General features: G+C 47.0%; 1 protein-coding gene across 1 annotated transcript in view; it reads right to left on the reverse strand.

Annotated features, from left to right (window-relative positions):
- Positions 1-23,605, reverse strand: part of LOC142259099 (uncharacterized) — a 43,656-nt gene extending 20,051 nt beyond the window's left edge. The window contains exons 1-2 of the mRNA XM_075331615.1: positions 23,587-23,605; positions 21,158-22,473 (exon numbers count right to left, since the gene is read on the reverse strand). Coding sequence (XP_075187730.1) covers positions 21,158-22,473; positions 23,587-23,605 — 1,335 coding nt within the window. The remainder of the gene's footprint in view (positions 1-21,157; positions 22,474-23,586) is intronic.
- Between the last annotated feature and the right edge of the window lie 1,768 nt (positions 23,606-25,373).

A 25,373-nucleotide genomic window follows, 5' to 3' on the forward strand; every position in this document is an offset into this window, starting at 1 on the left:
CAGGGGTCTGTACTTTGGGACTGAGGAGGGAGTGAAAGGTGTCAAAGAGTTTTTTTGGATTGTTGGCAAGTGAGGAAACAAGGTTGGTGAAGTAGGTCTGTTTGGCGAGGTGAAGGGAATAGTTATAGGTCCTTAACATGAACTTGTAGTGGATGAAGTTTTCTGGTGTGCGGGTTTTCCTCCATAGGCGTTCGGCGCTCCTGGAGCATCGCTGGAGAAATCGAGTTTGTGATGTGAGCCAGGGCTGTTTTACTCTGTGTTTGGTCTTTCTGAGGGTGAGGGGCGCTACTTGGTCTAGCGTAGTCCTGAGTGTGTCATTGTAGTGCTTTACAGCCAGATCAGGACAGGAAAGTGAGGATATAGGGGACAGTGATGTGTGTAAAGAGTCTGAAAGTGTCTGAGAATCGATGGCCTGTAGGTTTCTGAATGTGTGATTGGTGGGAGTGTGCTGGGGCGGACGAGGGTTTGTGAGCTTGAAGGAGAGGATGTTGTGGTCAGAGAGGGGAAGAGGTGAGTTGTCAAAGTGAGAGATTGAGCAGAGGCGGATAAAGACCAGGTCAAGGGTGTTACCATCTTCATGTGTCTCAGAGGATGAGAGCTGTGAGAGGCCAAGGGAGGTGGTGAGAGATAGAAGCTGGGATGCAGAAGGGGAGGAGGGGCTGTTCATGGGGATGTTAAAGTCTCCTAGGATCAGGGTTGGTAACTCTGAGGACATGAAGTGTGACAGCCAGGCTGAAAAGTGGTCAAGGAACTGGGTGGGTGAGCCTGGTGGACGGTATATGACAGCTACTCTGAGGGGAAGGGGATGGAAGAGCCTGATGGTGTGAACCTCAAAGGATGGGAATGAGAGTGATGGAGCTGGGGGGATGACCTGGAAGGTGCACTGTGGGGACAGGAGTAAGCCGACTCCACCACCATGTCTGTTTCCAGGTCTTGGTGAATGGGAAAAGTGTAAGCCACCATGAGAGATGGCAGCAGGGGAAGTAGTATCAGAATCCTGAATCCAGGTTTCAGTTAGGCCTAGTAAGTTAAGAGAGTTATTGAGAAAGCTGGGTGCTGAGGGAAAGATGTATAGCAGAGCATGGGGAAACTGGATGCCGAGGACAAGATGGGTATCAGAACATAGGAAAGCTGGGTGCTGATAGAGGGATTTCAGATCATGGGAAATTTGGGTGCTGAGGGTAAGAGCCAAGTGTCAGCATCATTATCCTGTACCCCGAGTGTCAGTGTCATTGTCCCGTACCCCAAGTGTCGGTGTACATAGAGGGTGGGCCCCGGTCCGAACTTTGCACCAGGGCCCATCAAACTCTAGTTACGCCACTGACTCAGAGATATATTCCAAGAGCGAGTGTAACCCTGGATTACGGCTTTGGGGCAAAACAATGCATAATCAGTGTGATCAGCGGCCTTCCTGCAGACATTCCATTCTCATAGGCAATGATGTGGGAGATCTACAATGCCAATTTGTGAGTGCAAGAAGCAGAGTTTAAGCCAAGGAGGATACAAACTGGAGCCTGCCCCTTCAACTCTATACCTCCACCATACACTAAAGAAGATGGAGCCAACACAAAATACCGATGGATTGTCCAGGCAAGAGAAGACATGTCAGGAGTCAGGTCCGCAATGTTTACGTGTACTTGACAAGCGACCTGTTGAGGTCACTAGTCCGTACACAAATTGAGGGGGGAAGGGGTTGTAACAGCATGTCCCTCCCCCGCCTGTGCTCATGGTGTAATAGTCTGTCTCTCATCGACTGTTCTGTATGTACTACTTGTGGTGGGGGATTGTTTGTTGTTCTCAGCATGGGACTCATCCAATCCACAACTTGGTAGACAGAATAGAGCCAGGACATCTAGAATCCTTTCAGGTATCAAATGTCCAGGGGGGAGGTGGGCCCTTCTGCCCACGTAAAGGGCTGATCCCAGGAGGAGAGAACAATGAGACCCAAGTCAGTCAGTTGTTGGATCTCGGCTGGAGAAGGACTAGGAACTATAGCTGAGGCTAGATCCTAGTGCCTGTGTATGAACTGTTACAGATTGGAGATCAGTGGCCACATCGGATTGTGTTTTGTTCCACCCTTTTAGACTCAAGGAACTCATATAAGGATCATTGCCATATTTGCCCTGGCGTCGGAATACTGGAAGGCGCCCCGGATCTGTTCTTTTGTTGTGGACTCCTTGAAGACTTTAAGGATTTATATTCATGTTTGGTGCTTTATCTTTGTGGTTCCAATAAAGCCCTTTGGATTGTTCCTCAGCCTGGTGTCCCTTACTGCTCTGTCACATACCCCGTCACAGTAAAGACACGGTGGCATCACACCCTTGTTCTGGCCAAGCTCTGCCTATTTTGGCAAAGCTGGTTAAAATTGGTGTGAACACACACACACATACACACACCTGCCTGTCTCCTTTTCAGCTTTAGACTTCTGCAATTAAGAGACCTTTGGTCACATGACATGACATCAAAAAGGACCTTAAGCAGTCCTATAATTGGCATATAATCACTGAAGCCCCTAGGAGAATGTGGGCCCTATGAAATTGCCCAATTTGCTCTTCCGTTCTCCTAATGCCAGTCCTTCATGCCAGCCTGTGTCCTGTTCAGTTTAGACTACTCCAATTAAGAGACCTTTGGTTACATCATGTCACTTGACTTTGAAGTCATCAAAGGTCCTTAAACAATTAAAATCAGAATACAACTGATGGGGACCCTAAGAGAGTGGGGTTCCTGAGAAGTTGCGCAGTTTGACTCCTCTGAACGCTGGCCCTGACTGTAACTAGGGCTTATTTTTAATCCCAAAAAAATCATGCTATGGCTTATTTACGTGGTAGGTCATAATTTCAAGGAAACTGGGTATTCATGAACCCTCTGCAGGTGTTTAAGTTGCCTTCATAACAACATAGAGAAGACACTAGAAACAAACAGCAGAAGAAGCAGAAGCAAAGAAAATACAGCTGAAAAAAACAGAGCAAAAAGCCTAAAAATGTAAACACAAAATTAGTGCAGAAAGTACATGAGTAGATATCTCTTACTGGATAGAGCTGGAGGAAACACATCCTGAGGAACATCGGGATCTTCTTGTTTACAGTCCTGTGGGAGAAGAGGACGGGGACATCTCTCTGGTGTTGTCCTCTTACTGGATAGACCTGGAGGAGACACATACAGGGACTGAATTCATTCCTTACATACAGATAATTATAGGCCGTGTGTATTTAGTCCTGTCTATTACCTGGTGATGTGAGGAGCTGGGGAACCTCCATCATGACGTCCTTGTACAGATCTTTGTGTCCTTCTAAATACTCCCACTCCTCCATGGAGAAATAGACGGTGACGTCCTGACACCTTATAGGAACCTGACACATACAATGATACCGTCACCCCCGATCCCTTCATAGCGTTACTGTATAATGTCCCAGCATTCCCAGCAGTGTCACCTCTCCAGTCAGCAGCTCAATCATCTTGTAGGTGAGTTCTAGGATCTTCTGGTCATTGATGTCCTCATGTATCGGGGGGTGAGGTGGAGGCCCCGCGATTGGGCTCAGGGGTCTTCCCCATCCCTCAGACACAGGGGCCTGACAGCGCTCACTAGAGGTCTTCTTCACTACTGTGTAATCCTGGTTATGGAGAGACACAGTAATAAATCTCACTCCAGACATTTCCAGAGTCCTCACCTCTCCAGTTCTGTCCATCTGTTATTCCCATAGATAAGAATGATGTAATGTGACGTCATCAGAATCTCTCACCTCTCCAGTAAGCCGGAAGAGGATCTCTAGGGTGAGGTGTAATATCCTCTCCGCCATCTTGTCCCTGTCCATATCCATCCTTTACGGGGCAATCAGGAGAATTCTCTTATATAGAATAAAACCACTGAGAGGATCTGATATTATAAGGACCTGAATGGGAAGGAGATGAGCCGATATGTAACATTAATCGAGATAATAATGAAGGGACGATATAATTTGGGCAGTAGAAAAAATTTCAACATGAAATGAAGTTGCACCTAAAATGGTATCAATGAAAACATGAGTTCATCAAGCAAAAAACAAGTCGTCACTCAACTCCGATGTCGGAAAATGGAGACACAAGCCGATTTTTTTATGTTTGGTTTTTTTTTTTTTTTTTTTAGAAAACTCTGATTTTTATTCACTACTAGAGATGAGTGAACCTGGAGTTCAGTTTTCGGTACAAACTCAGACTTTTCCAAGATAGTAAAGTTCAGGTTTGGAGTTCAGGGGCTTCACATATGGAAACCACTCTCGTGTTATCAGATGTATTGTGCACCAAGGAATAAAACTGAAAAAACCCGCCCTCACCCGGAAGTGATCTGTTTATGGCTGCATGTGGGCGGAGACCCGAACTGCCAATCAGTGACTTCAAATAAAGTTCAGGTCAAGTCCAGAACCGATCTTTACAAATGTTCCCCTGGACCAGCAGAAGCCGAACGTCCACGGGTCCGCTCATCTCTAGTCACCACTGAGATAATAAGAAATGTCTGATATTGCCGTAATCACACTGACCTGGAGAATCACGCTGACCGCTCACTTCCAGCACATCGTGAACGGAGTAAAAACAATGATGGAATTACCTTTTTTTCACCATTTCACTGCACTTTGAATTTTTACTTAATTTCCAGTAGATTTTATGGTAAAATTAAAACCTATGCGTCATTTAAAAAAAAACAAACAAAAACCAACTATCCTTTATACGGCAATGTGGGAGGAAAAATAAAAGAGCCGCGCAGCTACACACAATCATGTAGCAACGGAGATGAAATCCATCCATCTCTACATAAGGCACAGACGGTTTATTACTGCCTCTGCCTTCTCTGTCACTGTATACACAGCTCTGCGGTGCAATGCAGCGGGAATGGTGAGGGACCTGACAGTGACACAGATCTCTGTGTGAGAGCCCATCCACCATTGGTACTTGCCAACTGTAATGGTTTGGGGCCTGGTGAGTGCAATTATTTTTTTGGGGGGATATTTGCTTTCTTTTGGTGGTGTCTGCCTTCTTTCATAAAACTCCTGCTGTATTCTTTAACTTTTTTAGATGTTTGGACAATTCATTATGGAACCACAACCAAGGTGTATTTTTGAATTAGGGCTTATATTTTATATGAGTATTCTCAAAAAAACTCCCAAAAATCCTACTAGGGCTTATTTTCCGGGTACGTCTTATTTTCGAGGAAACAGAGTACAAAGCGCTGACGGTGCCTCCTCCCCCATATACAGAGGATATGGTTACCGCTGAGACATTATATCAGTCTCAGTTACAAGGGAAGGACGATGAAAATAAAAATAAACTGAACTAACCCCCCCGCCCCCTTCCAAATGTGTGACATATAGGACATTGCCACTGTCAATCCAAATCTCTGTTATTAGCCCCGACCAGGTAAAAAACAGCCATATATACAAAATAAGAAGTGTTACTAAATAGCTATGAAATATGTAAATGTGATCATAGACATATATTGAGACGGCGTCCAGCTTTCAGTCATAGGGGTGGCACTGATGCAGTTCTAGTCACCGCTCAGTATACCGCGCTCTCGACACTGACTGACAGCAGGTTCCAATGCTCAGCAGCTGTCAGTTAGTGGGGGGGGGCAGGGTATTTATGTGGCAATAACAGACATTTCTCTTATTTTCAAACTGATATCGCTCGATATCAGACACAATGCTGAAGTTGGTTTCTTATTCGAGGCTGAAGTTGGTTTATTTTTTTATTAGGTTTTTATTTTTTGGGGGTTTTTTTTTTACAGGTTTAAGAACAAACATTAAAAAAAAATCACAATAATAAAATACAATACAGTGCGGAGCACTGATGTGAATACACTTAAAAGCAGCAAAAAATAGTATCAAACTGGCACAAAATGGGCATCAAAGTGACATCAAGGCTCTTATTTCACAAGGGTAACAGGAAAAAATGCACCATACAATTTATTGTGCAGTTTTTCCTGAGTACACAGATACCTCATATGTGCTGGAAATCAATTGTTTGGGTGCACGGCAGGGCTCGGAAGGGAAGGAGCGCCATTTCACTGTAAAATTGTCTGCATTCATTCGCGAATGCCATGTCGCGTTTGGAGCTCCTGAGGCGCCTAAACAGTGGAGCTCCATCAAAAGTGATCACATTTTGGAAACTAGACCCCTCAAAGATTTTACCCAGGGATATATTGAGCATTTTGAACCTACAGGTACTTTATAGAATTTAATAAAGTTAGGTCGTCATAATGAAAATTTTCTTTTTTTTTTTTCCACAAAAATGTTGCTTTAGCACCACATTTCTCACTTTTTCAAGCTGCAACACCAAAATGTGGACGCCACATTTTGTAATCCAATTTCTTATGAGCACAGTGATACCCCACATGTGGCTAAAAACCTCTGTTTGGACAAACGGGAGGGCTCATAACAGAAGGAGCACCATGTGAAGTTTGGAAAAATTTTAAAAAATTGCGTGCACCATGTCGCATTTTCAGGACCCCTAAGGTACCTATACAGCAGAAACCCCCACAAGTGACCCCATTTTGAAAACTAGACCCTCAAGGATTTCATTCGGGGGTATAGTGAGCATTTTGAACCCACAGGTACTTCACAAAAATGTTGCTGTAGTGCCAAATTTCTCACTTTTAGGCTATGTGCTCATGACCAGGTGACACTGTGTCTAGACGCAATGTCAGCTTTCGTGCAGAGATGCGAGTATTGTCCACTGGAGAACGCAGTTGCCCGGGCCCACGATCCAGGTTCAGGCTGCTGAGGACTTTAGCTCTATTTTCCCTTTGGAAGAAACTCTCATCTCCACAGCATAAATTGACATCCTGAGGCTCAGGAAGCCGCGCTGCAGGTCAGTTTATGCTAAGGAATAAAACAAGCACAGTGGCAGGAGATTTCCAAAAATCCTTCCATTGCGCTTGTACTGCACAGCGCAGCATTTTGGACGCAGCGAAAAGACTTTGTGTCCAAAACGCTGCAAACACTGATCGTGGACACATAGCCTAAAAAGCTAGGATGGATGGATGGACAAACACATATCTAATGTCCCACCCCCCAGCATAATCTAAGCTGGCACCCTTTAGTGACTTTCATGTGGCAGTGAAGGGTGTTTACTTTATATTTAGCCAAGAAATAATGAAAAAAAAACCTATGTGGGTTCCCCCCATTTTTGATAGCCAGCTAGGGTAAAGCAGATGGCTGAAGCCTGCAGATTACAGTTGGCAGCTTCACCTTGACTGGTAATCCAAAACAGAGGGCCCCCCACGCAGTTTTTTTTTTTTTAAATTATTGATAAATAATTTAAAAAAACAAAACATGGGTTCCCCCCAAATTGGATCACCAGCCAAGGTGAAGCTGACAGTTGGTGTCTGGTATTCTCAGTTCTCAGGGTGGGAAGGGCCAAGGTTATTTGGCCCTTCCCAGCCTAAAAATAGCAGGCCGCAGCCGTCCCAGCAGTGGCGCATCCATTAGATGTACCAATCCTGGCACTTCACTCTGGCTCATCCCATTGCCCTGGTGTGGTGGCAAACGGGGTAATAAATGGGGTTGATACCAGCTGTGTAATGTCACCTGGCATCAAGTCCTGGGGTTAGAACCGCTCTGCGCATGCGGACGATATTTTTCAGAGGATGAGTTGGGATCACAAGGACAGAGCAGCAGCTCGTATCAGGAGACCGGGGGAGGACCGGGGAGTGACAGAGGGTGACTTAGCTGGACCTGGGGAGGACGTTTCTGTCACATCTGACATGTCACATGTGACAGAAATCAGAGGAGGAGGATGAATGCAGCGTTCGGCCACCATCTTAGATGATCAGTATGGGCAGGGGGAATGGGGGGCACTTTGGCCACACGCGGGACCGGGGGAGGGGATTTATCTCACATCTGACATGTCTGATCAAGCAGTGCTGGCTCCTCCCCTTTCTAATATGAAAATGTGCCTGATCAACAACCGGAGTAAACTGGTCTGGAACTGGACATAAAGGGGTTAATGATAATGATGATGTCCCCAAAATAATAGAGACCCTGCACCTACCTCCACCTGCAGAGCCGCACACTAGATATATAATACCCTGCACCTACCTCCACCTGCAGAGCCGCACACTAGATATATAATACCCTGCACCTACCTCCACCTGCAGAGCCGCACACTAGATATATAATACCCTGCACCTACCTCCACCTGCAGAGCCGCACACTAGATATATAATACCCTGCACCTACCTCCACCTGCAGAGCCGCACACTAGATATATAATACCCTGCACCTACCTCCACCTGCAGAGCCGCACACTAGATATATAATACCCTGCACCTACCTCCACCTGCAGAGCCGCACACGAGATATATAATACCCTGCACCTACCTCCACCTGCAGAGCCGCACACTAGATATATAATACCCTGCACCTACCTCCACCTGCAGAGCCGCACACTAGATATATAATACCCTGCACCTACCTCCACCTGCAGAGCCGCACACCAGATATATAATACCCTGCACCTACCTCCACCTGCAGAGCCGCACACCAGATATATAATACCCTGCACCTACCTCCTCCTGCAGAGCCGCACACCAGATATATAATACCCTGCACCTACCTCCACCTGCAGAGCCGCACACTAGATATATAATACCCTGCACCTACCTCCACCTGCAGAGCCGCACACTAGATATATAATACCCTGCACCTACCTCCACCTGCAGAGCCGCACACTAGATATATAATAACCTGCACCTACCTCCACCTGCAGAGCCGCACACTAGATATATAATACCCTGCACCTACCTCCACCTGCAGAGCCGCACACTAGATATATAATACCCTGCACCTACCTCCACCTGCAGAGCCGCACACTAGATATATAATACCCTGCACCTACCTCCACCTGCAGAGCCGCACACCAGATATATAATACCCTGCACCTACCTCCACCTGCAGAGCCGCACACTAGATATATAATACCCTGCACCTACCTCCTCCTGCAGAGCCGCACACTAGATATATAATACCCTGCACCTACCTCCACCTGCAGAGCCGCACACTAGATATATAATACCCTGCACCTACCTCCACCTGCAGAGCCGCACACTAGATATATAATACCCTGCACCTACCTCCACCTGCAGAGCCGCACACTAGATATATAATACCCTGCACCTACCTCCACCTGCAGAGCCGCACACTAGATATATAATACCCTGCACCTACCTCCACCTGCAGAGCCGCACACTAGATATATAATACCCTGCACCTACCTCCACCTGCAGAGCCGCACACTAGATATATAATACCCTGCACCTACCTCCACCTGCAGAGCCGCACACTAGATATATAATACCCTGCACCTACCTCCACCTGCAGAGCCGCACACTAGATATATAATACCCTGCACCTACCTCCACCTGCAGAGCCGCACACTAGATATATAATACCCTGCACCTACCTCCTCCTGCAGAGCCGCACACTAGATATATAATACCCTGCACCTACCTCCACCTGCAGAGCCGCACACTAGATATATAATACCCTGCACCTACCTCCACCTGCAGAGCCGCACACTAGATATATAATACCCTGCACCTACCTCCTCCTGCAGAGCCGCACACTAGATATATAATACCCTGCACCTACCTCCTCCTGCAGAGCCGCACACTAGATATATAATACCCTGCACCTACCTCCACCTGCAGAGCCGCACACTAGATATATAATACCCTGCACCTACCTCCACCTGCAGAGCCGCACACTAGATATATAATACCCTGCACCTACCTCCTCCTGCAGAGCCGCACACTAGATATATAATACCCTGCACCTACCTCCACCTGCAGAGCCGCACACTAGATATATAATACCCTGCACCTACCTCCACCTGCAGAGCCGCACACTAGATATATAATACCCTGCACCTACCTCCACCTGCAAAGCCGCACACTAGATATATAATACCCTGCACCTACCTCCACCTGCAGAGCCGCACACTAGATATATAATACCCTGCACCTACCTCCACCTGCAGAGCCACACACTAGATATATAATACCCTGCACCTACCTCCACCTGCAGAGCCGCACACTAGATATATAATACCCTGCACCTACCTCCACCTGCAGAGCCGCACACTAGATATATAATACCCTGCACCTACCTCCACCTGCAGAGCCGCACACTAGATATATAATACCCTGCACCTACCTCCACCTGCAGAGCCGCACACTAGATATATAATACCCTGCACCTACCTCCACCTGCAGAGCCACACACTAGATATATAATACCCTGCACCTACCTCCACCTGCAGAGCCGCACACTAGATATATAATACCCTGCACCTACCTCCTCCTGCAGAGCCGCACACTAGATATATAATACCCTGCACCTACCTCCACCTGCAGAGCCGCACACTAGATATATAATACCCTGCACCTACCTCCACCTGCAGAGCCGCACACTAGATATATAATACCCTGCACCTACCTCCACCTGCAGAGCCGCACACTAGATATATAATACCCTGCACCTACCTCCACCTGCAGAGCCGCACACTAGATATATAATACCCTGCACCTACCTCCTCCTGCAGAGCCGCACACTAGATATATAATACCCTGCACCTACCTCCACCTGCAGAGCCGCACACTAGATATATAATACCCTGCACCTACCTCCACCTGCAGAGCCGCACACTAGATATATAATACCCTGCACCTACCTCCACCTGCAGAGCCGCACACTAGATATATAATACCCTGCACCTACCTCCACCTGCAGAGCCACACACTAGATATATAATACCCTGCACCTACCTCCACCTGCAGAGCCGCACACTAGATATATAATACCCTGCACCTACCTCCTCCTGCAGAGCCGCACACTAGATATATAATACCCTGCACCTACCTCCACCTGCAGAGCCGCACACTAGATATATAATACCCTGCACCTACCTCCACCTGCAGAGCCGCACACTAGATATATAATACCCTGCACCTACCTCCACCTGCAGAGCCGCACACTAGATATATAATACCCTGCACCTACCTCCACCTGCAGAGCCGCACACTAGATATATAATACCCTGCACCTACCTCCTCCTGCAGAGCCGCACACTAGATATATAATACCCTGCACCTACCTCCACCTGCAGAGCCGCACACTAGATATATAATACCCTGCACCTACCTCCACCTGCAGAGCCGCACACTAGATATATAATACCCTGCACCTACCTCCACCTGCAGAGCCGCACACTAGATATATAATACCCTGCACCTACCTCCTCCTGCAGAGCCGCACACTAGATATATAATACCCTGCACCTACCTCCACCTGCAGAGCCGCACACTAGATATATAATACCCTGCACCTACCTCCTCCTGCAGAGCCGCACACTAGATATATAATACCCTGCACCTACCTCCACCTGCAGAGCCGCACACTAGATATATAATACCCTGCACCTACCTCCACCTGCAGAGCCGCACACTAGATATATGGCTGCTCTGTGCTTACAGGACCTGTGATGATGTCACATGGAGGGGAGGAGTCAGGGGTCACATGATCAGCTCCTCAGTGTATGCAGGACTCTGCTGTGCTGGTTGTCATGGTGCTGGATGAGGGGAAGTTTATGTGTGGGGTCAGGAGGGGTTTACAGTGTGGATGTAGCAGAGCCGTGTGTGTGCGAGGTGTACGGAGAGGAGCCGTGTGTGTACGAGGTGTACGGAGCGGAGCCGTGTGTGTACGAGGTGTACGGAGCAGAGCCGTGTGTGTGCGAGGTGTACGGAGAGGAGCCGTGTGTGTACGAGGTGTACGGAGCGGAGCCGTGTGTGTACGAGGTGTACGGAGCGGAGCCGTGTGTGTACGAGGTGTACGGAGCGGAGCCGTGTGTGTACGAGGTGTGCGGAGCGGAGCCGTGTGTGTACGAGGTGTGCGGAGCGGAGCCGTGTGTGTACGAGGTGTGCGGAGCGGAGCCGTGTGTGTACGAGGTGTACGGAGCTGAGCCGTGTGTGTACGAGGTGTACGGAGCTGAGCCGTGTGTGTACGAGGTGTACGGAGCGGAGCCGTGTGTGTACGAGGTGTACGGAGCGGAGCCGTGTGTGTACGAGGTGTACGGAGCGGAGCCGTGTGTGTACGAGGTGTACGGAGCGGAGCCGTGTGTGTACGAGGTGTACGGAGCGGAGCCGTGTGTGTACGAGGTGTGCGGAGCGGAGCCGTGTGTGTACGAGGTGTGCGGAGCGGAGCCGTGTGTGTACGAGGTGTGCGGAGCGGAGCCGTGTGTGTACGAGGTGTGCGGAGCGGAGCCGTGTGTGTACGAGGTGTGCGGAGCGGAGCCGTGTGTGTACGAGGTGTGCGGAGCGGAGCCGTGTGTGTACGAGGTGTGCGGAGCGGAGCCGCGTGTGTACGAGGCGTGCGGAGCGGAGCCGCGTGTGTACGAGGCGTGCGGAGCGGAGCCGCGTGTGTACGAGGCGTGCGGAGCGGAGCCGCGTGTGTACGAGGCGTGCGGAGCGGAGCCGCGTGTGTACGAGGCGTGCGGAGCGGAGCCGCGTGTGTACGAGGCGTGCGGAGCGGAGCCGCGTGTGTACGAGGCGTGCGGAGCGGAGCCGCGTGTGTACGAGGCGTGCGGAGCGGAGCCGCGTGTGTACGAGGCGTGCGGAGCGGAGCCGCGTGTGTACGAGGCGTACGGAGCTGAGCCGCGTGTGTACGAGGCGTACGGAGCTGAGCCGCGTGTGTACGAGGCGTACGGAGCTGAGCCGCGTGTGTACGAGGCGTACGGAGCGGAGCCGCGTGTGTACGAGGCGTACGGAGCGGAGCCGCGTGTGTACGAGGCGTACGGAGCGGAGCCGTGTGTGTACGAGGCGTACGGAGCGGAGCCGTGTGTGTACGAGGCGTACGGAGCGGAGCCGTGTGTGTACGAGGTGTACGGAGCGGAGCCGTGTGTGTACGAGGTGTGCGGAGCGGAGCCGTGTGTGTACGAGGTGTGCGGAGCGGAGCCGTGTGTGTACGAGGTGTGCGGAGCGGAGCCGTGTGTGTACGAGGTGTGCGGAGCGGAGCCGTGTGTGTACGAGGTGTGCGGAGCGGAGCCGTGTGTGTACGAGGTGTGCGGAGCGGAGCCGTGTGTGTACGAGGTGTGCGGAGCGGAGCCGCGTGTTTACGAGGCGTGCGGAGCGGAGCCGCGTGTGTACGAGGCGTGCGGAGCGGAGCCGCGTGTGTACGAGGTGTACGGAGCGGAGCCGCGTGTGTACGAGGTGTACGGAGCGGAGCCGCGTGTGTACGAGGTGTACGGAGCGGAGCCGTGTGTGTACGAGGATGTGTGTTTATTAACTTTAAATTACAGGTTAAAGGGAACCTGTCAGCAGAAATTTCGCCCAAAAGCTAAAAGATTCCCCCTCTGCAGCTCCTGGGCTGCATTCTAGAAAGGTCCCTGTTATTATTGTGCCCCATGTGAGACCAAAATAAAGGCTTTATAAAGTGGTACCTTTTTGTATTCAGATTCTGTAAATGTGTCACGGGGGCGGGCTTTCTGGCGTCCGTTATTCTGCCTCCTGGTCCTGTATGCCGCCCCCATCGCTCCTTTCCATATCTGATGCACCGCCCACTGCTCCAGCCATCCCCGCGCATGCCCAGTGCCAGGCTCAGGGGATTGAGCAGTGTGACCGCTGGTGACGTGTGCGCAGGCAAGTGATTATGGGCGGGGCTGTGATTGTTATCAGCAAGTACCCGCCCATAATCTCGTGAGCGTGCAAACCTCACCAGCGGTCACACTGTGCTCAGGGTAGTGCTAGACTGTATGGGCTGCTTCCAGGGATGACGTCCCTTTTGTCACGTGATAGGGGCGTGTTCAAAATACTATCACGTGACAAAAGGGGGGAGATGGATTGCCGCCTTTCTCTGCACCATGATAGACATTTGGCTCATAGCGCAATGTCGGGCAAACACCTTCTTTCACAAAAGTGAGGCCATGTGCACACATTGAGTCCTGTACCTTGCAGAAAAAAACGCATCCTCTGGCAGAATTTGTCAATGTCAAATTTCTTTCTGACCACATAAACGCATGAAAAATGCATGAAAAACGCATGAAAAATGCATGTGTTTTTCTTGTGCTTTTGCCGCGTATTGACCGCGTTTTTCATGCTTTTTCAGTGCTTAAAATGGGGTGCGTTTTCAAGACAAAGACACTACTAAATAAAGTTTGAACATTCAAACACTAGGAAAAAAATGAAAAAAAAATCATGCTTTAAATTATACACTATAATGATAATTTTCATAAAAAGCTTGAGATTTAATATTTATGTTAAAAATAAATTTATCTTATTGTTTGACTCATTTTTTAAAGTCGAGCTGCCTGTGAGGGCAAAAGGAAACCTCTTGACCTCACTATAATGCCAAAAACGCATGCTTACATTTTGACAAAAAAGCACCAAAAATGCATGTAAAACGCTTGACTTTTGATTTTGGATGCGTTTTCACAACTGTCATTGACTTCAATGATAACAAAATGCTGCCAAATCGCACAAAACAATTGACATGTTGCTTCTTCAAATGCAGAGATTTTGACAAATGTTTGTCACAAAAAATGCTGCGTTTTTGGATGTGTAGTGCGCACAGAATATGCCTATTTCCCATAGACTTTGCTTGGAAATCAAAACGCCTGCATTTTTGCATTAAAACGCTGCAGCTCAAAATGCTGCGGAAATGCAAGAAAAAACGCAACGTGCGCACATAGCCTAAATCTTAAAGAAAACTTCACACAATAACTATTGCACGGACGCTGCAAAAATCTACAGATCTGGAATCTTCAGACTGTAATCCTGATAATTTAAAGAGAAAATGTTCATTTTAATACGTCATTCAGAGAATTTCAGGATTCAGAAAAAGAAAGAGAAAAAGGAGAACCAATAAGAAGGATATGAAAAGATCTCCAATATGGAACAAGAAAAAATGAACTTGACTATGAATGAATTTATGGATAATGTGTCATGAGTGTGTCCTGCTCTGGGGAGACCTCTGGTGAGTCTGGGATCAGAAGGTCATAGCGCCTTATTGTTCATAGGTCTACAACATTATTTGAGTCAATCTACTTTCTTTTAATGCTGTAGGGGTTAAGAACTCTTTCCAATCTGGCTATGCTTTGTAGGGTTAAACTCAGGTGCATCTCTTTTGTGACTACTCCCCTTCAATATAAAAAGTAATTTATTTTACCATCTGATGCCAGTTATAGATTCTCATTCCATGCTGACGTCTTTGAAAGGAGTCTGTCTCTGGAAGAAGCTGAGGAGTTGTGACTATTGCAGCTGTGGTGTTTAGCTGCATTGGAAGAGTTTGAAGTCTTTTTCCTTTTTGTGTCTATTTTCCCTCTGTCTTATTTACCTATGTGTTGTAGTATTGCAATGGTGAGACTACTGCTCTCGCCGACCTTCTCACTAGCCAGGCTTAGCAAAGGCCTAGGCACATGATGATAACGGGGGGAAGCACCCGTATAGAGACGTTAGGGAGCATAGGGTATAGACTCAGGTGAGTTGCAGGAGGTGTCCCCTCTCACCATCATCAGGGCCTTCTTTTTTTACCATTCCCGTTGTTACCCTCGTGTTAGTGTCTGTACGCTCTGGTGTGACATAGTGTTTTGGTTTTGACACCCACAGTCTTATCGGTTGAGCAGATTGAAGTCCTGGACAGGGGCTTAAATTTTGTCAGTGGCATTTTTTTTTTGCTGAGGATAGAAATCTTTCAGGTCAGAATTACTCTAGTAATAAATTTACAACCTTTAATGTATTTGAAGGATTCTCCTTCTCTGAACAGAAGAACATTGTAATGCTAAACTACATGGATGAGGATCGTAATTAGGAAGAATTGTTGGGGGATCATGATGTAAAACCAAAGGCCTCAAACCCTCATTATTATCCAGTAACATCTCGCGTACCATCATTACACATGTTCTAGAATATGATAGAAAAGGATCAGTTGGTTCTGCACCGTTATGTCTCCTCCAATAAAAATAAAGTATATAATTTAACAAAAAATCAATTTAATGCTGAAAATGAACAAGAAAATAACAACTATTTGGTTATACGTAAGTCAGAGAAGGCGGGATGTATAGGGCTATTGGAGGCCTCTTTACATAAAAAATGAGAATATGACATTTTGGAAAATAATATTACTTACTGTAGATTGCAATCCATCCAGCTGATGTCTGCTCTAAATCGTTATACAATATGTTGGATGATGGTTGCTTCTCTTTAAGGGCTACTTTGCATGCTGCGACATTGCAAGCCGATGCTTGCGATGCCGAGCGCGATAGTCCCCGCCCCCGTCGCAGCGGCGATCTCTTGTGATTGCTGGCGTAGCGAATGTTATCGCTATGCCAGCTTCACATGCACTCACCTGCCGTGCGACGTCGCTCTGGCCGGCTACCCGCCTCCTTACTAAGGGGGCGGGTCGTACGGCGTCATAGCGACATCACACGGCAGGCGGCCAATAGCAGCGGAGGGGCGGAGATGAGCAGGATGTAAACATCCCACCCACCTCCTTCCTCTCATTGCAGCCGGGACGCAGGTAGGAGATGTTCCTCGCTCCTGTGGCTTCGCACACAGCGATGTGTGCTGCCGCAGGAACGAGGAACAACATCGTACCGTCGCTGCACCGGCATTTATGGAAATGTCGGACCATACACCGATGATATGATAACGACGCTTTTGCGCTCGTTAATCAAATCAAAAAGGTTTTACACACTACGACATCGCCAGTGACGCCGGATGTGCGTCACTTTTGATTTGACCCCACCGACATCGCACCTGCGATGTCGTAGTGTGCAAAGTACCCCTAAGATTCCTTTCTCAAAAGCTTTTATTATGAGGAGAGCATATTTTGTTTTAAATGTAGAAAAAGGATCTATAACACAGGTCTGCAAAAAATGTTTTTTCAAGAGATGTTTTGTTTTTTCCACGTAATCCTTATGTTTTTGGGTGCACTGAATCCGAAAATGACCTTCGGTTTGACATCACTTTTTATGACCATTTAGGTAACTATGTTAAATAAGGCAATACCTCAAAATAAATGAAAATAAGACTTACAAAATCAATTTCTTATTGCAAATTTTTAATGTAAATATTTATTTTTGTTTCAACAGATTTTTATTGAGTCATTCAAATCACTGACAAATAAATCAAAGCATTATATGGTTACATTTCTTGATGCAATGACATTATGCTATTTTCAAAATATCTTCCCCAAATGGGATCAGAAAATCAGGTATCAACTATTTCTTGTAAAAAAAAATGTATGCTACTATAGTTTTCAAGTTATTGAGTCACCCATCGCTATTGCAAACAGGGCCGGTGATAATGGACACCCCTGTCTGGTACCCCGTCCAATGCGTATTGGTTGTGGGCTAGTGGTGGGACGTTTTAGGTACGCCGCGGGGTTGTTATAGAGAAAATGTATAGTTCGGATGAAGTTCTCAGTGAACTCTAATCTAGCCAACACCCTATATAGGTAAGGCCACATTACCGAGGTAAAGGTTTTTTCTATATCTACGGCGAGAAGGAGTATTGACGATTTGGACTTACTGGCATGTTGAATTATATTGAGATTCTTACGGATGTTGTCTGGTGCCTGGCAAAACGGGATGAGTCCGACTTGGTCTGGAGGTATAAGTGCTTGTAGTCCTCGATTAATTCTACTAGCCAAAAGAGAGGTAAAGAGCTTCAGGTCAACATTCAAAAGTGATATAAGCCTGTAGTTTTTCACTTGCAGGGGGTCTTTTTTTTGGGATTTGGTAAAACAGTTATATGTGCTAAGAGAAATTCCAGGGGCATCGCTTTACCTTCAAGCATGTAATTACATATGTTTATAATATGGGGTTTCAAAATGTGAATGAATTTCTTATAATAAACTGCTGAGAGTCCATCCGGGCCGGGGGCTTTGTGAAGTTTTAACTTTTTAACCATTTCCTCGAACTCTTCATTAGTGACTCTAGCTTAAAGTGTTGCTGAGAAATTCGAGGTAAGGGTAGGAAAATTTATGGAGTTTAAAAAGCTATTGTGACGCCCTGGACTAGCCAGGTAGTCACAGACATAACACCACACACACCACCTTCCCTAGACAGTTACACCAGTCACCTTGTTGCCTCCCTCCAGGGGCTGATGTCCACACCAGGTGGGGTGGAGCCAGGCGGTTGGCCCCACCCACCAAGGAGTTCACAGGCCTGGAGGCGGGAAAAGGAGTCAAATTCGTTTTGGAGGTGAAAGTGAGAGGAGTAAAACGTCTGCGTGTGCCTGGGTAGCAGCCCAGGCACTGACAGCAAGGTCGGCAGATGGTGGTGGCCGTCTGCAGGAGTTGGCGGATCTCTGCGGAACCGTAGGACCGGGGTTGGGCGGTGGCCCACCGGTACCGAACCGGGGAGCGGAGTGAAGTTAAGCACACAGGCAGGGCCATCGGACCCCGACTAGGCTTGCAAAGTTTATCCGAAAGTGACCGGAACCCCAGGGGTTTCCTAACACCCAAGTCCCGCTAGAAGGCAATAGTCCACACCGTGAGGATATACAGCCACCGCCACAGGCTAGAGATCCAAGGGCCAGAGCCTGCGGGCAAAAGGGCTCTTACGGTACCAATACGCCGGGGAGAGGACTACCATTGGGAAACCATAAGAGTCAACACATTCTACACAGGTGCAGGGAAAGACAGCCACCATCACCTGTCCGGGGAGAGCAAAGACACTGCAGCCGGCTGCGGGACCCGTCCATCCAGCCGTTTGGTTTACCAGAGACTTTGTGACTTTCTGTCTGAGTGAGTACAACAGTGCCATCCGGCACCGCGCCGCGCTGCCTCTGCAACCCTGCATCCCAGCTATCCAGCCGTCCCGTATCATCACCCGGGCCCCGGGAACACCAACCCCTACCCACGGAGGGGACAACACCCTAGCTGCTCCCTACCATCGCTCCCGGGATCCCCGTCACCAGCAGCGGTGGAGCCATCATCACCACATCCCGTGGGTTGCGTCACGAACTATCTCCCCAAACAAACCATCCCTTTTCACTCATGGGTGAGGAGCGCTGCTCGAGTCCCCGGGTCCGGCCCACCGCTCGAGCTACCGAGCAGCAGCAGCAGAAGCCCCGGACCCGAGCGCGCCCCTCCGCCCGCGACACTATCTATCGCATTCGGGGTAGCAGGTGCTGGCTGGGTATATAAAGATTGATAAAAGTTATTAAATAACTGGTATACTCTATCAGGTTTGGAGGTTTGGCCTCCCTGATTGTTGTTTAATTTGTATACTGAGTTAATCCTTTCCTAATCACAAAGTTTTCTTGCTAATAGTTTATCTATTTTATTGGAAAGTTTGTAGTATGTCGCTTGCGTCCATCTTAGTGCTCTCTCCGTTTTTGTTGTCAACAAAGTTTGTAGTTGAAATGTAATATCTGTTATACGTTTGGTAAGATGGATAGTGGGATATGATTGGTTTGCTGCCTCTAACTCTAGCAAGGTAATTTCCAGCTCTCTCTGAGCGGCAGTTCTGTGGTTTGTTTTTTTGAGGCATTCTTGATAAAGGATCCCATGATATATATTTTGTGATGATAAGCACTATTTAAAGGGAAAGTCATCAAACACATTGTGCTACAAACTATTGTGTAAAAGTCACTCATTTTGTGCAACACACACCTTAGTTGTTCAAACATTTTGTGACTTTTGACATTTTTTATTCTGAAATGTAAGAGAAGTTTAGTGAAAGACGGTGGTGCCGGAAGCGGTCAGACAGATTCACAATAATTTGTGCCCTTTTAGAATATGTGATTTTGCCTATTGTACTTTTTTTTACTTTTACTAATTGTTAACCAATTCCTGTAATTTTTGTACTTTGAGACACATCCCCCCTCCCCCCCAAAAAAAATGTGTAGGAAGGGGGGTTGTCTCATAGTCCGAATGCTCCTGGCTGTGGCTGGAGGAGTGGTAGTGCAGGAGGCAGGAACCAGCGCTGCGGCGAACAGTGTGCCTGCTAATAACAAAAGTGAATATTCACTGCTCCTCACTCCCATAATCCCGTCTACCTCTAGACACTGAAGCGAAAATCGAGGGGTGTATGGCATTATGGGCGTGGGGAGCAGTGACTATTACTTCTTTTTAATAATTCACTTGTCCCCAAGCCAATAATCCCAGGTGTGGGGAGCAGTGAATATTCCGGCAGCTGATATCTGCGTGTAACTGCAGGTGCATGGCAATGATGTCATGCGATGCGACGCTTATACACTGAATTCACTTGCCAACATCAAAGACAACACCACACACTGGGGGAGCAGATGGATGGTGAGTATAAGCATTTTTTTTTATTTCTGCAGTGTGATGAGGGATATTTATACCAGGATGACGCCAGGGGCAGGTGCAACCTGCAGCCCAAGAGGTAAGGGGGCCCATTTTCACTTGTAAGTACTAAGATTGGGATCATATATACCAGGATAAGGGACATATATTCTGAAATGGGCTTAGGATGGGGATCATATATATTAGGATGATTGCAATATATACCAAGATGAGAGGTATACATACCAGTATGAGGATCATGTATACCAGGGTGAGGGCCTTATATACCAGCATGGGGATCATATATACCAGGATGAGCCCAGGATGAAGGCCATATATACCAGGATGGGAGAAAGATGAGGAACATATATACCAGGAAGAACGAAATATGCACCAAAATCAGAGACACATAACTGGAAGGGCCTCGGGATGGGGGATAATAGTACAGAATTGGGGGATATTACCCCCATAACAGTGTCAGCAGCAGATTCCCCACCCCCATAACAGTGCATCATGACTACGTTTTTTGCTACAATTTTTTTCCTATTTTCCTCCTCTAAAACCTAAGTGCATCTTATAATCATAATAATACAGTAAGTTTGAAAAGAAAGAAAATGGTGCATTCCCTGACCAAGTCTTACTTGAGCAATTGACTTTTCAATAAAACCCTTTTACTCACAGTACATCATGATGCCTTCTCCCATGTGACTCATCTGACAACAGGACCTGAGTAATGATAAAAACATTTGCCAAATTCCAAATGCAAGAATGGCTCCTCTACTGTGTGGGTTTTCTCATGGTCGACAAGAATTGATTTACCAATTAAACATTTCAAATATTCACAACATGAAAAAGGTTCCTTCTCTGTGTTGCCTCTTCAGATGTTTAACGAGATCTGATTTCTGAGAATAACATTTTCCACATTCAGAACATGAAAATGGTTTATCCCCTGTGTGAAGTTTTCCATGGTCAATAAGAGTTGATTTCCTAGTAAAACATTTACCACATTCCAGGCATGAAAATGGCTTCTCCCCTGTATGAGATCTTTGATGCTTAACAAGCTCTGATTTCCGAATAAAACATTTCCCACATTCTGAACATGAAAATGGCTTCTCCCCTGTGTGACATCTTTGATGTACAACAAGTTCTGATTTCCAGTTAAAACATTTCCCACACTTTGAACATGAAAATGGCTTCACCCCTGTGTGATTGTTCTGATGTCTAACAAGGTCTGATTTCTGAATAAAACATTTCCCACATTCTGAACATGAAAACGGCTTAATCTCTGTGTGATTTTTCTGATGTCTAACAAGGTCTGATTTCTGAATAAAACATTTCCCACACTCTGAACATGAAAATGACTTCTCCCCTGTGTGAGATCTTTGATGGCGAACAAGTTCTGAATTCCAAATAAAACATTTCCCACACTCTGAACATGAAAATGGCTTATCCCCTGTGTGAGATCTTTGATGTCTAACCAGAGCTGATTTCCGAATAAAACATTTCCCACATTCTGAACATGAAAATGGCTTCTCCCCTGTGTGAGATCTTTGATGCTGAAAAAGTTGTGCTTTCTGACTAAACCATTTCCCACATTCTGAACATGAAAATGGCTTCTTCCCTGTGTGAGATCTTTGATGCTGAAAACGTTGTGATTTCTGACTAAAACATTTCCCACACTCTGAACATGAAAATGGCTTCTCCCCTGTGTGATATCTTTGATGGTCAACAAGTTCTGAATTCCAAATAAAACATTTCCCACACTCTGAACATGAAAATGGCTTCTCCCCTGTGTGAGATCTTTGATGTCTAACCAGAGCTGATTTCCGAATAAAACTTTTCCCACATTCTGAACATGAAAATGGCTTCTCCCCTGTGTGAGATCTTTGATGCTGAACAAGTTGTGATTTCTGAATAAAACATTTCCCACACTCTGGACATGAAAATGGGTTCTCCCTTGTAGGAGCAGTTTCATATTCCACATCCCTACTGTAACTTTTATTTTGCTGACAATTCTGTAATGAATCAGAATTTTGGACTTGTTTGAAAAGATTAGATGATAGAGCTTTCTGAGGAAGGACTGGAGGTATATCTGGTACAACAGCATGCTCTTCATATGTATCATGTGTGACACTTTGATTGTCTGTTTCAAATTCTGAAGATAATAGATTTCCATACGAACTCAAAATACAGTCATCTGCTAAAAATAAATACAATGTTATTAGTTTTTAATATCTTGAAAGCAAATTTATTTTTTTAAACCATAACAGAAATTAAATGAGGAAAAAATGTATTCTGAATCTGTTGTCCAATTTTGACATCTTCAGGTCCCGTTACGCGCTACGATTTATCTGACGATATGTCGTCAGGGTCACGGTTTTCGCGACGTACTTCCGTCGTCGTTGCGTGTGACACCTATGAGCGACTCCGAACGATCTTAAAAATAGCAAAAACAGTTGATCGTTGACACGTCGTTCAGTTTCAAACTATTGTTCGTCGTTTCAAACAACATCGTTAGTGTGTCCGTCATCAGCGACGCGGGCGTGTCGTTACGAGCAATGCTCCATGCCTCCTCCGCTCTGATTGGTGGTACCAACTGCGTTCTGATTTGGCAGGCATGCTTGATAAGGCGGACACAAATATACGCCTCTGTCATTGCCGGAATTGTTGGGAGGATTGCTGTGTGACGGTGTCCACACGACCGCAATAGTCAAACAATATATCGCTGAACGATGTAGCGTCGTTTGTGAGATGGGTACGTGTGACTGCTAAAAATCGACCTATGAGCGATCTCGGCAAATCGTAGCAATGATCTGGGCGTGTCACATCGCTAACGAGATCGCTAGCGATATCGTTGTGTGTAAAGCGGCCTTAAGAGTTACATCTTCGTTAATGCGGATCTTCCATTTCTAGCACCAGTTCTCTGGAATGTGCTATAGTAAATAATCTGATTGATTGTCACAATGTGACTGCAGGATAATGAGGGACAGGGGGCTCCTATACTGTCCCTCACGCTAGGGGACACTAACCTATTCCTAACCACTGAATTACCCCTGAAGATGGAGATGCCAGAGTCCCGTGCCTTACTAGTCTCCTGAAGAGATCTAATCTGTTATCCCCCCGGGAAAGGAATGGGCAGGAGTATGATGGAAACACAGATTAAGAAAGACGGGAAACACAGATTAAGACAGACAGGACACATTGCAAAGTCACAGAAATAAACAGTGAGAGACTAAGGAGAAAAGCAAGAGCTGGAAGGCAGCAACAAAAAGACAACAAGGCTTAACACCACAACAGCTTACAGCAATAGTACACAACAATAACCCGTACATCTCGATCACAACACCTCACCAGACAAGTATAGGTAACCTATAGTTGGCATTAATGAGATAGTCCAGCCAGCATATACAGAAGGGAAGCGAATGATACTTTCCCCTTTACAGCATGTGATCAAAGACATTAACAAGCAGCTCAGCAGAGAATAACTCTTACTAGCCTGCCCAAGCCTGTGGTTTGACACCTGCATCTCCCTGCACTGCTCACAGACATCAGAGAAGTTAGCAGGCAGAGTGTAGTTTCCACAGATCCTGATGCCGCCATGACAGTTGTCATACCCTGCAAACATCTCCTTGTTACATTGATCCACAACATAGACAATTTCAAAGAGGGTTTTTTCGAAGACGAAAATAAAATAGTTACAGATGCCAGATATACAGTGTGTCCACCCATATCCTGTTCACCGCAATTAACTTGAGAACGGCGGCAGCTATAGGCATAGAAGTGGTGTCTAGGTATGCCCTACAACTTTGTAATTCACTTTTTTTCTCTATCTCGTTCCAATTTCATAATAAAAATGCTAACTCCATTGTTTTCAACCAGGTGGCGCTATAGGTGGTTTCATATACCCAGAAAACACTTTTATGCCTAAAGCTGCCACCGTTCTCAAGTTAATGGCGGTGGACAGGATATGGGTGGACACACTGTATAATGGGGTTTTCCGGGACTGTAACGTTGATGGCCCATCCTTAGGCTTTGTAACCAATCCGGTAGCAGGTTCTTGCGGTCTATGCAGATAAACATTAGAGCTCAAACTCATCAAGACTGGCGATGGACACTGAAAAATTACATCATGGATTAGAGTGAGATTTCTGGCATAGGGAACACTGCATTTTGTTATGAATTAGAGAAGCGGTGGCATCACACCCTTCTTCTGGCCAAGCTCTGCCCATTTTGACAAAGCTGGTTAAAATTGGCGTGAAACCTCCAAAAGTTGCACAATTGTTTTTAAAACTCTGTGCTGCACACATTTTTTTGAGAAATTTCAAAGTGGTTTATGCCATAATTGCTTTGATGAATCAGGGTGTAAAATCTCCTTCTGTAGGTGTCTCCATTCCTTCCAGGGTAGTTTGCCAGTAATTCACACTCTCTAAAGCAATAATTTAATTACATCTTTTTTGGTAGTTGTAAACCTTTGTATTTCAGTGTGCGGCTGTAACTCTGCCTATTGTCACGCTCCCCGGGTCCCCTGCCTTGCTTCCCGGGTCCCCTGCCTCGCTCCCCGGCTCACCTGCCACGCTCCCCGGCTTCCCTGCCTCGCTCCCCGGCTCCTCTATCAGGCGTCCCCCGCTCCACAGCCTCCAGCCCCCATCACCTGCGCTCCCCAGGCGGCTCGGTCCCCGCTCCCGGCGCCCGTCGGCAGCTCTGCTCCAGGCTGGCTCCCCTGCCTCCTGTTCACCGCTCCCTGCCCTGGCTTCTGGCACCCGGGCCTCGCGCATGCGCATTAGGGCGCGCGCGCGGTCATTGACCCTTTCTTAAAGGGCCAGTGTCCTCCAACAGGATATTGAAGGATCAGGTACTGGGTATAAAGGGGGATCCTTTCCAAGTGGGCGGGGCCTGTTCTTCGTGTTTTCTAAGCTAGGAGTCAGGTCTCCTTGTGTCTGTGATATACTCACCTATCTCTCTCGTAGAGCCGATCCTGCCTTGCCAACCGGTCCTGACGATACCCGAACCCCGAACGGTGACGGCCTGCCATCCCGTCAGCTCCTGCCATCTCCGATCCCTGTGGTGACCCGTCTTCTCGCTCCATTGGTTCCGGACTCT

The sequence above is a fragment of the Anomaloglossus baeobatrachus genome, assembly GCF_048569485.1.
Source record: "Anomaloglossus baeobatrachus isolate aAnoBae1 chromosome 5 unlocalized genomic scaffold, aAnoBae1.hap1 SUPER_5_unloc_26, whole genome shotgun sequence".
Classification (NCBI taxonomy): Eukaryota; Metazoa; Chordata; class Amphibia; order Anura; family Aromobatidae; genus Anomaloglossus; species Anomaloglossus baeobatrachus.